At 48.1% G+C, this 16672-nt stretch overlaps 2 protein-coding genes across 4 annotated transcripts in view; both read right to left on the bottom strand.

Moving 5' to 3' along the window:
* GGA2 (golgi associated, gamma adaptin ear containing, ARF binding protein 2) overlaps positions 1-9763 on the bottom strand; it is a 33408-nt gene extending 23645 nt beyond the window's left edge. The window contains exons 1-2 of one of the 3 annotated variants that reach the window (XM_059037000.2): positions 9595-9763; positions 661-745 (exon numbers count right to left, since the gene is read on the bottom strand). In XM_059037000.2, coding sequence (XP_058892983.1) covers positions 661-745; positions 9595-9700 — 191 coding nt within the window. In that variant the 5' untranslated portion in view covers positions 9701-9763. Of the gene's footprint in view, positions 1-660; positions 746-1793; positions 1842-9072; positions 9124-9594 lie in introns of those variants that run through there. The other 2 variants (XM_067013131.1, XM_067013132.1) reach the window with 2 other exon arrangements.
* LOC131741003 (transcription and mRNA export factor ENY2-like) lies at positions 6333-6860 on the bottom strand. Its single transcript, XM_059037488.2, has 2 exons — positions 6745-6860; positions 6333-6545 (listed from the first exon to the last, which is right to left on the bottom strand). Exons 1-2 carry the CDS (start codon positions 6838-6840, stop codon positions 6333-6335), a joined length of 309 nt encoding a protein of 102 aa, XP_058893471.1. The 5' UTR covers positions 6841-6860.
* Positions 9764-16672: the final 6909 nt, after the last annotated feature.

A 16672-nucleotide genomic window follows, 5' to 3' on the forward strand; every position in this document is an offset into this window, starting at 1 on the left:
CTGAAGGCAGCCGACTCCCACCCACCCTTCTCATAGCTACACTTCCAGGGCACACCATCCTCTCCCCGGGCAACCCACCCCTACAACTTCCAGACCTGTGAGTAACGGTCGTGAGCAGCACAGACCTTGCCTGTCTGTCATATGACAACTGCTCAGTTAACACTAGAGCAGAAAATGTGATCAAATTTCTTGCTCGTTTCAAAATGAATATTCAGCAACATGGAGATAAAACATCCGGATGACTGACTCATTTCTTAAGTTCCTATCCAGATACTTTAGAAACCAAATTCAACAAAATCTTACCCCTTTTCCCCCTGCTTTTTCTTAAGAAAGACTGCATTTAAATTATGGAGAACACACTGGTCTTTCACATTGCTACGTACCCTAGCTACATTCCATCCCTAACATTCAGAGATCTCCTCAGGAGTAGTGTTTCATAACACTATTTAAAAATTTTTAAGTAACTGCCAGTTACAAACGATTTGTTTTTTAGAAAACCACATGAATTTGCTATTTCTAGAAAAATAATGTACTCAGTAGATCATGGAGGGAGAAAAAAAAGAAACAACAATCTATGCTACGTAAAACAATCCCGAGAAACAAAGGCATGCACAGTCTGAGGTGCCCCCAAAGTCAAGCATGTGTGTGAAGTCACCTTACCCATTGGGATCAGTGTTCACTTGGTCACAGAAGTTCTGAATAGCTGACCAATCCTGTTCTGACATGCTTGGGTCTGTGGCTTTATCTGTCAAGGAAATAAAAAATAAAATTAAAGTATAATACAGAGAAACATACACCTCTCCACACCACTAGCCCCCCAAATATGACAACAGCCAGGGACTGTGACATCACCTCTAAGGGATCAGACCCAGTGAGCAGACAGCCGAAAGGGACAGGGGCCTGTACTGATCATCACCGTCAGGCACAGTGTCTGGCCCATGATACGGCCTCAGTGACTGTTTGCGGACTGAATGAACAACTAAACTGGTTAACAAGCTACTGTCCTGAAAGGGGCTCCATTCCCAGTGCAGGCCTATGTGCACCTTCTTCACGCCCATGTCAGGACTCCCCCACTCTGGCCCTGCAATGAGGATGGGCTTGGGCCAGCATCTGGGCATGGGCCAGAACCTGTAAGCTTCTTGGCCATGTGACAGGAAGACTAGAACATACAATGAAGCCCTGAGCGGCTCCCACCATATCCTCAAAGTAACAGGCCTAAATCTGAGCCTCCATTTACTGAAATCTCCTGACCATCCTATGTAAGAAGCTTCTCCACATGTCAGTGGCTTATCCAGTCTGACAAGAGGACCTCCTTGCCTTCACTCCTCAACATGCTATTTCTCTCTGCTACCATACACATGCCCGAGGAACGCAGATCTAGTCACACTAGGGTCTCCCCCATTGGAACATTCATATTTGGATGAAATCTGAGGACACGGAGCAGGAAGAGCACCAGGGCACGGCCAGGAGCAGGAGATCCCTGGAGAAAGAGGGATTATCAGAAGGCCTAGTGCTGAGACCATGCTCCACTGAAGGCAGGGGCAATCCTTGACTTCCTGGAATAAGGGGTTGTGTGTATCTTTCCTGCTGCTTGATGGTAGCAGCTTCTTCCTCTCCTCCCACTGCTGCTGCCTAGCAACCGGCCAGCAACCCAACAAGGATGCCCATTCCGCATGCCCCGCCCCCAGACTGAACCAGGGCACATTCTCATAAAGGAGTTGCTGAGACTGTCTTCATCCTGCCCTTTCATAACATTTCCCTTACTCCCCACTGTCCAGCCTGTCCTGGCCTACCTGGCTCTCCAGTGAAATATCTTACTGGTCCTGACAGAGAAGCTCTTTCAAGCTCTGCAAAGAAGTAATTCTTATGGTCATATCTCTGACACTATTCCTCTTGCCTGAACATCCACTATTCTCCTCTCAAAATCCTATCCATTCTTCAAGGCCACTCTGAATTTCCATCTCCTCCCAAAAGCCTCCTCCCACTGCTCCAGCCCCTACTAATTCTCCTCCCTTCTGATCACTTAAGACTACACAGTCATCCGCAGTTTAACTTTTCCAGACAGCAGTCACATTTATGTCACGCACAAGTCATGTGCCCCACAGCTCAACAATGAGATTCAGAGGACAGGTACTCAATCCCCCATCTTCCCACCCACCAACTCCATCCTAAGTGAAAAAAGACAACAAAGGAGGGCAAAGGAATTAGATGATCAATTCCCATATGCCCCTCACCTTTTCCCTCCTCAAAGCTCTTTCCTTACGTTCCATCTCTCAAAATGCTGTTCACCTTTCGAGTCCCAATTCAAATGCCACTTCATAAAGACTTTCTTAATCTTTCTATCTCCCATCCCCACAAAACAGAAGCCATCCCTTTCTTCTCAGAAGGCCCACATCTTACCTGCTCTTTCAGGATGGGGATCTCCAGCTCCATCCCTTATTAGTTACATATCCTTGGGCTCTCTGAGCCTCAGTTTCCTCAACTATAAAATAAGGAAAATAGTACCCTCCCTCATGGGATAGCCATGAGATTTTTTTTTTTTAAGTGTCTAAAGTACTCAGTCAGTATAGCAGCAAACATTAAGTAATCAATAAAAGATAGCTAATCTTATAATAGTCTCTGCCTTTTACTTTAGTCTGTACACATGACTTATTACACTTAAACTTCAAAAGTTTATTCAAAACAAAGGCAGAGGGACTTCCCTGGTGGTCCAGTGGGTAAGACTCCACGCTCCCAATGCAGGGGGCCCGGGTTCGATCCCTGGTCGGGGAACTAGATCCCGCATGTATGCCACAACTAAGAAGTCTGCATGCCGCAACTAAAGATCCCACGTGCCGCAATGAAGATCCCGCATGCCGCAACTAAGACACAGCAGAGCCTAAATAAATAAATATTTTTTTAAAAAGTTGGTAGCAACATATTCAGTAAATGTTAAAAAAAAAAAAAACAACGAAGGCAAAAGTCATATGTTTCCTCTAGTGATTAGTACAATGCCTTACCCATAGGCACAAAATAATTACTCAGGAAATAAACTTAAGGCAGTGATTTCCAGAGAGTCTAATTAAGGAGATCTGACTCATCTAAGATAATTCTTTACCCTTTAAGCTTCATTAAGTTTCACCTCACTACACGGTCAAGCTTGACACCTAAAAGGCATTCAGACCTCAACACTTGACTCTACACCCTAGTGGCAGAGAAGAGCAGGCGGGACCCCAATTCACCATGCAGAATCCAGCTCCCTCCCTCCTCCCCTACTGCCAGGTCACCAGCTTTTCCAAAGAAAGGAAGGAAGAAACCTCTATAAGGTTAAATATTGTTCTAAACCCTTAACCAAGGCAAAGCAGCAAAAAGATCTATAAAGTGTAAGTTATTTTATTTGCTAGATCTTATATGATAAGGATTCCCTCAAGGTTTTTCATAGCTCCCAAATAATAGCAATAATAGTAATCGCTGCCCTCCCACCCCGCTTTGTTTTTGCTGTGGCTCAGACATGATGCTGAGTGTTTTCCAAACATCCTTTCCTGTAAACCTCAGAACAACTGAAGTTGGTACTATTACCTCACCACTGAAGAAACCTGCCCAGCCACAAAGCTAGAAAATGGCAAAAATTCAATCCCAGGTCTGCCTGATTCCAGGGTCCAAATGTTTCTCAGGGTTAAGTCTTCAGTTCCTTGGCAAAGGCAGGGCCTCTTTGGGGAACTAGCTTCTTTGACTTTCTTACCACTAAGTTATCAGCTCCCTAAGGCAGGAAGAAGGTCTGTCTCATTCACCTTCCCATCTCCAGCACCTAGAATAGCCATCAGCATGGATATCTACTAACGAACGAATGATTCATCTTTTACTATGCAGAGTCTGACCAGTTGGCTGCACATATTGCTGACACCAGGAGACGGCTACTCCAGTTCTGAAATAACTGGATCTCTGAACGCCTAATTCCATCCTGCCAAGCTATTTCAGTGGCTTTGAGCAGCTCTAGAGAAAATGACCCCCAGAGGACCAGTAGCTCGGTCTGATCAGCCCAGAGCAACCCTCCAGGTCTGTTTGACTCCAATTTGCCCCAAGGAGTGGCTAGGAGCCAGACAGGGCCTGGCCAGGTAAAAACTCAAAAAAACTCTACTCTGGGACTTCCCTGGTGGCACAGTGGTTAAGACTCCACGCTCCCAATGCAGGGGGCCCAGGTTCCATCCCTGGTCAGGGAACTAGATCCCACATGCATGCTGCAGCTAAGAAGTCCGCATGCTGCAACAACGTTCCCGCATGCTACAATGAAGATCCCATGTGCTGCAACTAAGGAGCCTGCAAGCTGCAGCTAAGACCCAGCGCAACCAAATAAAATTAATTAATTTACAAAAAAAAAAAAAAAACCTACTTTGTTTCACCTATCACCACCCCATCAAGAATGACTATCACTGGCTTCCCTGGCGGTGCAGTGGTTAAGAATCCGCCTGCCAGTGCAAGAGACACAGGTTTGAGCCCTGGTCCAGGAAGATCCCACATGCCATGGAGCAACTAAGCCCATGCACCACAACTACTGAAGCCCGCACACCCTAGAGCCCGTGCGCTGCAACAAGAGAAGCCACCGCAATGAGAAGCCTGCGCACCTCAACGAAGAGTAGCCCCCATTCGCTGCAACTAGAGAAAGCCCACGTGCTGCAACGAAGACCCAATGCAGTCAAAAATAAATTAATTAATTAATGAAATAAAATAAAAGCATTTATCTCATCACAAATGCCTTTATCATTAAAAAGAATGGCTATCCTGGGCACCAAGGTGGTTTATTTAGCTGGCACTTGGGCAGGAAAAATATAGGACTACTGCCATATATTTGCTTAATAAAAGCAACGTCTGTATGCATTTCAAGTCTGCTACAGCAGGGATCCCCAACCTCCGGGTGGACCTTACTGGGCCTCAGTCTGTAAGGAACCCGGGCCGCACAGCAGGTGGTGAGCAGCGGGCTGGAGAGCAAAGCCTCATCTGCTGCTCCCCCATTGCTGGCATTACCTCCTGAAGCAATGCCCACCCCCAGCCCCCCTTTACTCCCCTGTCCGTGGAAAATCCGTCTTCCATGAAACCAGTCCCTGGTGCCAAAAAGGTTGGAGACCGCTGTGCTACAGGGTGAGAGGTATTAAGAAAACAGCTGAGGGGGACTTCCCTGGTGGTCCAGTGCTTAAGACTCCGCACTTCCACCGCAGGGGGCGTGCGTTCGATCCCTGGTTGGGGAACTAAGATCCTGCATGCCATGCAGCTCAGCACAGTACACTCACCCGCAAAAAAATTTTTTTTAAAAAGAAAGAAAAATTTAAAAAAAGAAGAAGAAGAAGAAGAAAAGAAAACAGCTAAGCCCTCCACCTGTGAATGAAATGATTCATCTTTTTTTGGCCATGCTGTGGGTTTGTGGGATCTCAGTTCCCTGACCAGGGATCGAACCCTGGCCACGGCAGTGAAAGCACTGAGTTCTAACCCCGGGACCATCAGGGAATTCCCTGAAATGGTTCATCTAACAGTGACTAATTCAAAAGTCAAATCATCTCACGTCAGCTGCCACCCAACCACCAGGGTCATGACCCTGGCGCTAGAGCAGCCTGTGCTACTAAGGGGAGCCCTGAGGCTGTGGGGAGCACTCACCTTGAGAACACTTAGAACTCAACCCCATAGCAGTGCTCACTGCATGGGGGAATCCTACAGGGGGTACACATCGACCCCTACATCCAGCAATCATTCAACTAAGCACACACTGAAAGCCCAAGCAAGACCCGCCACAGGAATGACCTACGCTTGGGCTCCAAGATAACCCTTGAGAAGCTGGGAGAGTATAAATAGAGGCACTCCCATCCCCAAAGGAGGCATAAAAGCGAGGCTAGGAGACAGGACTTTTCACCTGGGAGTAGGTCCGAGCAGAGGAAGAGAGAGATTTACTGAGCAGCCTGCCTTAGCTTTACTGAAGCTACTGCCTCCTTGGCAGCACTACCAGAACTACAGACCAGGAGGCCCCAGGGCTGCTGTTAATAGCACAAGCCTCCCAGCAACCCGAAGTGTCCACTAACAAGGAACTGGTTAAACAGTATAGCACCCCATGGAATGGCGCACACGAGGCGTTTCACTAACGAGAAGGAGGCAGCTCTAAATGCAGCCATGTGGAACAATGGCCAAAATAAACTAAGTGGGGTAAGAAAAGCTGCAAAATGCCCAGAAGCTGCTACTTGTATACATCATCACTGAAAACTATATACCATCATACAAAAAAGGATTTTATTTTGGGAAATCGATTCCTAATTTACGGCAAGTTTTACTTTCGGAAATAAAACCACAAAACAACACAATATAATTCAATCTTAAAGGCTCGCATGCTGAGCAAGGAATGTTCTTACTCTTTGTAGGAGCTCCTTCTTTACACTGTCAGGTCCCAGGGCTCTGCCTTTTGGTGTGACTTCAGCTACCAAGTCATCAACAGTAACGTGTTCTAGTCCTTCTTCTTTAATTACCTCTTTACAGTGTGCCTTCAACTGATCCTTCCAGCCACATTCAATTAATTTAGCTCTCAGCAACTTTTTTTTTGTGTGTGTGTGGTACGCGGGCCCCTCACTGCTGTGGCCTCTCCCGTTGCGGAGCACAGGCTCCGGACGCGCAGGCTCAGCGGCCATGGCTCACGGGCCCAGCCGGTCCGCGGCATGTGGGATCTTCCCGGACCGGGGCACGAACCCGCGTCCCCTGCATCGGCAGGCGGACTCTCAACCACTGCGCCACCAGGGAAGCCCTCAGCAACTTTTTGAGGCATTCTCTTTCTCCAGTTTCTATCGACTTTTGGTTCATTGCTGCTCTCATCTGCGCATCTTTGTTCATCTTGCTAACCACACTCTTCAGCTGCCTGGACCTCAGTAGCTTGGGCACCTAAGCACACAGAGAGCTAGCACACACCTGCTACTTGTATTTTTAAAGCATGAACTTCTGCTGAAACAGCTTCCTAGGTCTGACGTTTTTTTCTTTTTTCTTAAACTAACAACATGAGTTAGTTTCCTGCCACTCCCAACTAAGAAGACTAATGATAATGATATAGCTAACACTGTGTGCCAGGCTCTGTCCTGAGTGCTTCACATGTACTAACTCCTCTGATCCTCACAGCCCCCTGAGACGGACATGGTATTACATTCTGATCTCAGAGACAACAGCTGCCTTGCCTGCTGAGGTAAGACCTGCCAGTGAGCTGAGCTCGGGAGTCCTCAGACCCCCCAGAGGGACTTCCTTCTCCATCCAGTCCAGACTCCCAGTGCATTCCTTTAATGTCCTTGCCCCACCACCAGCCCCTCTACCCCCTGTCCTCCCACGTGCCACCTCCACTGCGCCCCAGCCCCCAGAAGTCTGGTTTACATAGTTCACTTTCTCTGCCCTATGGAGGGGCGGGGGCGGGGAGGTGCAAATCACACAACCACGAAGACTACAAGATACATTTCTGAAGTCCACTCCACACTCCAAAGCCAAAACTCAGAGGATCTCAGGTGGGGAGGGGAGAGGTGAGCCTGCCCTCTCTGCCAGGGCACATCTGGTAATGTCTGGCTGGAGGCATTTTTGGTTGTTGAGACTGGGGAGTGGGTGTGTGCTACTGGTACAGGTTCTAGCCCTACCTGAACAACTGGAAAATCCTCACAACTTTGGGACCACACTGGTTGGCCTAAAACAGCTGGAGCTTCAGAACCCCCTCCTTGAGCAGCCACAGTTCCCTTTTTCTCCCCCACCTGTGTCGGCCGCTAGCTGGCCTCTAACTCAGCCCACTTGACTTTTGCAACTGCACTGCTTCCTAGTCAACCACCTCCTGCCCCCACCATTTAACAGTAAGGTAGCTCAGTAACCTTTTAGTCGCCAAATTCGAAGTTCCCCCTCCTCCTTCCTCCTCCTACTCTATCTCTCAGCAGCAAAACCACCTACCAACTACATCCACCTGCAGCTCCCCACCGTCCAAGCTTCCCCCTCCACACCCAGCCTGTAGGCTCCGCCTTCTGTCTCCAGGCTGTTTTTCCCACCTGCCTCTTCCATGTTGAGATTCTCCATGCTCCATCTGCAAACCTCTGCTCTTCCTAATGGGCACAGCCTCCCTGGACAAGCTCACTGCCAATGAACTGAAGGTCCCAAGTTGACCTCCAGCTCTTCTACCCTCTCTGGAGCCAACCAACTGCCCAGAGAGCTTCTCTTTGTGCCACAAGCGCCTCAAACTCCACAAGTCAATAAGTGAGACATCTGTAACCAACCAGTTACCTGAGCCTGAAACCTGGGATCCATCCTAAATGCCTCCTGGTCTCTTGCCTCTATTCTAATGCATCAAGCCTGCTGATTGTACTAGCTATTTATTTCGACTCTCCATCCCAATACCTTTGTCCCATTTCACCCCCGACACACTACCAGAAGAGCTTTTCATCTACTCTCTCTGCCTGAACTCCCCAATCTCCAACCAATTCGTTTCTTCTCACCGCTGCAAGTAATGCTTTTAACAAGTGTACTTGATCAGAGTCCCAGGCTGAAAACGCCAACATCCCCTCCCCTACTGCATCAGGGATAAACTGAACTCCTTTCTGCAACATACAAGACCCTTGAAGATCTCACCCCAATTAGCAGTGCAGCCTCTTTAGGCTTTGCACTCCTGCAGTAATGACTTCCTTCTTCCCAGAATGCTCCACACCCTCCTGTTCCCCCAGCTTTTGCACATGCAGTTTCCTGCATCCGAAATGCTGTCGCCTCCATTGTCCACTCAAAGGCTATGTCCCCTGAGACAATCCCCAGGTAAACAAACCCAACTCCCGCCACCGCACTTTAAACCCGGCTCCCTCCCAATCTGCGGTTAATGTAACCAAGTGCTGTTACTGTCGGCTTGTACCACCCACTTAAAAATGTCTTTGTGAGCAAGGACCCTGTGTTACACATCTCAGTACTCCCAGCACCCAGCAGAGCCCAATACAAGGAGCATATGCTTTATTCTCTTGGAATTTCGAGTCCCCACTGGTAACGTAGGAACAAAAACGACTCTTACGACTGCCGTGAGTCTTCCAGGAGACAATACACATAAGAAACCCGGCCACTACCCACATGCACAAAGGGTGTAAAGGGCTTGTTTTGACATTAAAGTCGGCAGCCAGAGACAGCTCCTTCCCAGAGGATGGGTATGTTGCACAACTGAGGAAGTCGAAAGGTCCCCATCTGTAAAACGAGGTTAAAAACAGAAGCTGTCTCTTGGGGTCGTAATGAGGATTAACAGTGGCTGAAATGCTTTTCAGCACAGTGCTTGGCATAAAAGCAAAGCTCAATAAACCTTAGCCATTATGTTGTTAACAGTGTTTATGCACCGCGACTGGGGGAGGTTGGGGGGAGGACGGAGAGCAGAGCGCCCAGCCTCGGGTCCGCAGCCGTGGCGGATTCCTGGGACTCCTCTCGGGGCCTCCCCGTGGCGATCCTCCCACCCGCGCCGGGCCCAGCCCCCCTCCCCGGGCGCCGGCCTCCCCGCGGCCACCTGTCCGGCCGCCGGCCTCAGAAGAAAGGCCCAGGGAGGCGGGAAGCCAGGCCTCACGTGGGGCGCTGGGCCCGCGCCGAGGGGCGGCCCTGGCTACTCACTGAGCCACAGCTCCAGCGCCGCCGCCGGCCCCGGGGGCCCCTCGGCCGACTCGGCCCCCGCCGCGGCCCCGGCCCCCGCCGCCACCGCCGTCGCCGTCGCCGCCATAGGCCCAGCCCCGCAGCCGAGGCCGCGGCCGCCCCTGCCCTTCAGCCGCCGGCGTCTGGCGTGTTCCTGGGCTGCCGACGCGGCAGGCGAGGGTCGGCACGTGATGGGACGGGGCCTGTGGTGCCTCGCCCACACACCAGGCCCCGCCTCCGCGCAGGCCCCGGGCCGGGGGTGCCGCCTCCCCTACAGCCCTCCACGCGCGGGTCGGGCTCGCGGACGGGTCTTATTATTTTTTTTTGGCCACGCCATGGGGCTTGCGGGATCTTATTTCCCCGACCAGGGAAGCACGGAGTCCTAACCACTGGACCGCCAGAGAATTCCCCAATTTGCATGTTTATAGGCAAGAATTATTTGCGTTGCTCTCAGTTATCTACAGCTAAGAGTGTAAGACATCTCTGAGGCAGTGAAAGAAAGGATAGGAACTGGAAAGGTGTGCTCTCTAGACAATGTGTAATTTTCCTTGGAAGCACGAATTCTCTATACTCAATTACCTGCTTCACCCCACTAATATAAGCAGGAACTTTGTACACTTTTATGTCCCCAATACCTAGGGTAGTGCCTGGCACACTAGTGCCAATACATATTTGTTGAATGGCCAGATGAACAGTGGAAGCCGTAAGAGGTAGCTACAGGATTTTAGGTCCCGTCCCTACCCCAAATAAACACACGGTCTAAGTTTAAAAGTACATTTGCTGTGCTATTTCAGCTCCAAAATAAGTCCAGACACACACATCTCCATCTGACAGATTGCTGCCTTCTATTTGGTAATTATCTGACTGAACTCCTCCCTGTGTGCCAGGTTCTTTTACAGTTGTTACCTGTCTTAGTAAACTTGGGCTGCTATAAAAAATACCACAGACTGGTTGGCCTAAACAACAGACATTTATTTCTCACTGGAGGCTGGGAAGTCCAAGATCAAGGTGCTGCTGATGGGTTCCTGGTGACAAGCTGCTTCCAGGTTTGCAGAGGGCTGCTTTCTTGCTTGCTGTGTGTTCACAGGGTGGAGAGAGAGAGAGCACGCTCTGGTATCTTCCTCTTATCAGGGCACTAATCCCATCCTGAGGGACCCACCCTCAGCACCAACCTAATTACCTGCCACAGCCCTACCTCAAATACCATCATATGGAGATAAGCGCTCCAGCGTGTGGATTTGAATTTTAAGGGGACACATTCAGTCTGTAACATTATTCATGTTTAGGAAGTTTTGTATGAAATCAGTGAAAACTAAGTATTGTTTACAGAATGCCCTTGTTACCTGATTTTGGTTCCTTGGGAATTATTTTACCTCTTCGTAAACTGTAAATAACTGAAAGCAATGGAAAATTATTCTTGTCTATAAACACGCAAATGATTCTGTCCCAGGAAGACACAACCCTCTCCCCGTGGAAAAAACAGCTTTGCCTCCATTTTGCACATTCATTTCTATATTCCTGATCTATAAATGTGTCTGTTCTTTGGATTCTCCTTTGAACTGGTCGTAACATCTCACGAGGTTTTAAGTGAAATCTTTAACATGTGTTCATCTCTCAAAAGTTCTAAACATCTGGCAACACTGGAGCTGGGTTTCCTCTTTGCAACAAATGCCTGGAGATGACTGGAGACTGCACCCTCCCAAGAACCATCCATCACCTCCTGAATATTTCTTATACCTGGCTTATGTTATTTATTTTAAGCATCTGCACTCTTTTAACATTTTGACATGTGATCGGTGGCTCTCAAACTAACATTTCTCAGAATCACCTGGAAGGCTTGTTAAAACACAGAATGCAGGGACCCACCCACACAGTTTCTGCTTCAGTAGGTCTGGGGTAATGCCCAAGAATCTAATCATTCTCCCTCCAGGTGATGCTCGAGGGACCACGACTGAAAGGTTAAAGAATAAGTTGGCGTGTATTGAGGTGGATGGACCTAGAGACTGTCATACAGACTGAAGTCAGAAAGAGAAAAACAAACACCGTATGCTAACACATATATATGGAATCTAAAAAAAAAAAAAAAAAAAAAAATACTGGTTCTGAAGAACCTAGGGGCAGGACAGGAATAGACACAGACGTAGAGAATGGACTTGAGGACACGGGGAGGGGGAAGGGTAAGCTGGGACGAAGTGAGAGAGTGGCATGGACATATATACACACTACCAAATAGCTGATCTCCAAATAGGGAGATCAGCTCAGTGCTTTGTGTCCACCTAGAGGGGTGGGATAGGGAGACACAAGAGGGAGGAGATATGGGGATATATGTATACATATAGCTGATTCACTTTGTTATACAGCAGAAACTAACACACATTATAAAGCAATTATACTCCAATAAAGATGTTAAAAAAAAATAAGTGGGCTGTAAGGAAGCAGTTTGGGAGTTCAGTGTAGTGGTTGGGTGCATAGGCTTTGGTTTCAGACCAAATAATGCTGTCACCCCCACGAGGCCTTCCTAGGCCCCCTCTTGCGTGTTTGTGCAGCCCTTCCTGCCCAAGCTCCCCTCTGCTTTCTATTTCCTTTCCTATGTCATCTGTGTGGCCCACTGTCTCTCTCTCCTTTCTGAATGATGAGCTTTCGTAAGCAGGGGAGATGTCTATCTAATTCATCAAACTTCCAGCACTTAATAGGCACAAAATAATCATTGGTGGAAACTGAATCCTCTGACCCTCCTTACCCAGCTCTAAGCACCAGATGGGAGCTAACTGTACCTCTGATTCCTTCTTTCCCGCTGCGTATCTTTTTGCCTGTTCTGTTCCCTCAGCCTGGAACATCCTGCCTCTGTTGTCTGTCAAACTACCTCAGGGTTGGGCTGCCAGATTTAGCTAATAAAGATACAGGAAGCCAGTTTCCCCCTTTGGTGTCCATACGTTTGTTCTCTACATGTCAGACATTGGACATTTTTATGGCAGGGACAGAGTGGGACTAAACCCTGTTAAGATATCAAGAGGTCATACATTTCCCATCCTTGGGGCAAGGGAAACATTGCACATGCGCAGAAAGGCTCCTTGGGGGTCAAAAAGGAGGGGGCACCACCCCATCATATGTGATGCTAAGGCCGTCCCATAGGACCCTGGGCTGGAATCCATCTTGGAAAAAAGTTGCGCAAACACGTTGGGGAGGGTCCTAGGGCATCAGGTGTGGAAAAAGAAACCAGGTAATTGGCCAAAGGTAAACAAAGACCTGGAAGAACTGCTCTATATAAATGACCTAACTGCCTCTTCACTGCACTCCTCCTCATTTGGGAGGACGCCCACACCCTTTCTCTCTGGGGGCATCTCTGCCTTGCTTCTGTCTTAACAAACTGTTTCTCTGTGTGCTCTCCCACTTGTGTTGTGCTATGTCTCTAATAATAAACTTTGTACCTGTTTTTACAGCTCTTGCCTCCGTGAGAAATGCATTTTTCACTGGGGGCAAGAGCCAGGGGGTGTGATGGCTAGGATTCCTGGTTTTTATCCAGGCTACCCAGGTTCAATTCCTGGGCAGGGAGTTAAGATCTTGCTTCACGCCACCACTCACTACTGCCTCTCCGAGATTAAGACAAGAGGAGTTCTCTAGATAGAGAAGGCTGCCCCCTCCTTGGCTGGGCTGTCCTACTGCAATCAGTGTTGGGGGAGGGGTGGTAGGGGGCAGAGGGGAGGGCACTCGGGCCTGGGCTGGGACCCCAACATTTTGCCTAGATATGAAGGCTAAGTTGGAGATCCCCAGGGCATGATAATGAATTTAATGAGTGCCAAGCCAAGCTTCCACTGCCTTCTGTATTTTAAAAAATGCATATCCTGTAATTCACTAATGCAAATAGTAACCACAAATGATGTGAAGTTCCTGAATACTGCAAAACAGTACCCTAACTAAACATAGCGACTATGCACTTGACCACTCACCCTGACCATCCAATCCAATCAGGTGCGTGTCTGGCCTTTCACTCAACAATACTGACTGAGCACCTACCACGTGAACAGGCACCATTCTCAGCACCGGGGGTCCAGTGGTAGGAAAGACAGATGAGGTCCCTGTTCTCGTAGACTTTACAATCTGACACTAACAAATAACTGTAGAACTAATTACTTTCACAGTTATTTATGCAATCAATTCTGACCACGTGCTATGGAAAAGAATAGGGTGCTGATGATTAATAGCAGAGGAAGGAGAGCTACTGGGGGGAGTCAGAGGCTTTCCTGAAGAGGAGATAGTGGAGCAAAGATCTGAAGGCTAGGGACTTCCCTGGTGGCACAGTGGTTAAGAATCCGCCTGCCAATGCAGAGGACACGGGCTTGAGCCCTGGTCCCAGAAGATCCCACATGCCACAGAGCAACTAAGCCCGTGTGCCACAACTACTGAGCCTGTGCTCTAGGGCCCACGAGCCACAACTACTGAGCCCATGTGCCACAATTACTGAAGCCCACGTGCCTAGAGCCCGTGCTCCGCAACAAGAGAAGCCACTGCAATGAGAAGCCCGTGTACTGCAATGAAGAGTAGCCCCTACTTGCCACAAGTAGAGAAAGCCCGCACAGCAATGAAGACCCAACACAGCCAAAAATTAAATAAATTAAAAAAAAAAAAAAAAAAAAAAAAGATCTGAAGGCTGAGAGAGAGATGACCAGGCAAAAGGGCAGAAGAGCATATGGACAAGAGTATTCCAGACAGAATAGCAGCACAAAGGAAGGCTTACATGGCGGGAGACCAAAGAAGGGGGCGTGTGTTGCAGGAATGAGTGAAGTGAAGCAGGAAAGGTAGATGGGGGGCGGGGGGGCGGTCAGGCTGTGAGGATGAAACATGGCTTTATCGTGTTTCCCTCTTTCATGTCTCATTTTCCTACCAGGGCTCCCCGCTCCTGGGCCAGCCCTGCTTAAATCTCTCTTCAGCAAAGCTGCCGGAATGATCTTTTAAAAAAACACAAATCTGATCTTGTCACTTCCCTACTTAAAGCATTTCAGTGGCTCCTCACCTTCCACTTCATGAAGACCCAACTCATGTCTTCGCTAATTGACCCCCACTTTGTCCAGGAACCCAGGGAAGAGTTGGCCCCACCCCCAGCTCTGGGTCTGACTGATCTATGGAGACTCCCCCGCCCACTTCCCTGAAGGGATGGGTTGAAGAATGGGGAAGTCACGAAAGGGAGGGTGCTGGAGAAAAGTTTTCTTGCTTTAAGGGAGAGAGACACAGAAAGCCATGCTCTCTCTGACATGAGGTGCAGAGAGGCCCGAGCACTTCAGGCAGACAATTGTGAGCAGAGAGAACCAACCCAAGGCTGTTGCCGATGCTGGGGCCAACAGAATAAAGAGATGGAAAGACCCTAAGTCCTCACTGAGGTCACTGAACGCTTAATTAACCAACCCCAGAGCCTGCCATACCCCCGAACTTCCTGCTTTGCGGGATACTAAATCTTCCTGTTCAAGCTGGTTTGAATCTGGATGTTTTGCTATTTGCATCAGATGGCACCTTGACACCCTTAACCTGGCAAAGAAGGGCTGTTTGGATTTCCCTCTGCCTGGTTTCTCACCTACTTCTCCCACTCCCTCAACTCCTACCCTTGGCTCCACCCAACTTGGTGAAATTCTTTTTCATCCTTTTGTTTGGAATACCTTCCAACCCCCATTGATCTGGAAACTCCTACTCATCCCTCAGAACCCAGTTCAAAAATCACTTCATCTGTAAAGTCCTCTGACATCTGTGAACATGAATGCATGAACTACCCTCTCTGAGTTCTGCTCTCACCCAGGAAGTCCTCATTTTCTAAGTATTTATTATCCTGGTCCCTGGGAATGTAGGGAATTTCATCATAAGACAAACATTTAATCAATTAGACAATTTCTAATTTAGATCCCACTAAACACCCCTCTATATTGAAGTATTCCATCTATTTCACTCTTCAAAGTCTTTGTCAAAGGTCAGTCTCTCACAGATATCTGGATTCAGTGCAATTTACAGGCAACAGATCAGATAGCTAACTACAACTGCAAATCTTGCAAAGGAGAGGTGATTCCCCAGAGTCAGTGAAAGTGAAACTGGGAAACTGTTGGAATCTGGTAGAGTTAGATCAGCTGATAATTGCCACTTCACTTTTGAAGAAACTGATCTGACTGATGAAGGCCTCAAACATTTTTTTCATCATGAGAGCTTTACCTGACTCCCTACTATGTGTCAGACAATGTGTCAGGTGCTATGGTTACAACCAAGAATAAGAAAAATGTATTGCCTGTCTCAATCTTATCTTCTTTAGAGTAAGAAAGACAATAAACATGTACAAATACATTATGTAATTTCATATAGTAATAAGCATTATGAGGAAAAAATTAAGCTAGGATAAAGGCAATATGACTGAGATTCCAAAGTTGCCTACAGAAAAATAGTAATTTTCTGGCAAGGGTACACTCTAAACTCCATGGAAAGAGAATATGCTCGGGGAGGAACGGCCCTCTCCATCACTAGAGTGGGTCTCCTGCAGCCATGATTGCTTACATGACTCTGTCCCATGGCCACAGTTGATTGGACCAGGGGTAGACAGCTGACCCAAGCTAGGCCAATCAGATTCTTTCCTGGGATTTTGGACATGGAATACTAGTTACTGAATTGGCAGTGTAGCAGAGGGGAGATGATTCAGATTTAGGGCTGGGGCAGTTGTTCAACAGCTGCAGAGATACGAGAAAGCCAGCCTGCAGAAGATGAGAGGAGCAGACACCCAGACAGAGACAAAGGTTAGAAACTGCAGTTTCAGAGGGATAAAGGTGAGTGTGTTGGGTCCTAATAGGTTTTTGGGTACATATTCCAGTCTCTTGTAAGGTCCAGCTGGGAGTCCTGCCTTGGGATCTGTGGGTCCTAAATCTTCCAGTAAATTACTTTCATGGTTTAAGTTAGTCTGAGTGTGTTTCTATGTGTTGCAACCAAGATCAGCATCTCTAAGAATGAAAATACTGGTGATGAGGATGATGGTAGCTGATAACATTTGTTGAGTGCCAGGCACTGTTTTAAGAACTTTACATATGTCATCTATTTT

Source organism: Kogia breviceps, chromosome 14 (genome assembly GCF_026419965.1).
Source record: "Kogia breviceps isolate mKogBre1 chromosome 14, mKogBre1 haplotype 1, whole genome shotgun sequence".
Classification (NCBI taxonomy): Eukaryota; Metazoa; Chordata; class Mammalia; order Artiodactyla; family Physeteridae; genus Kogia; species Kogia breviceps.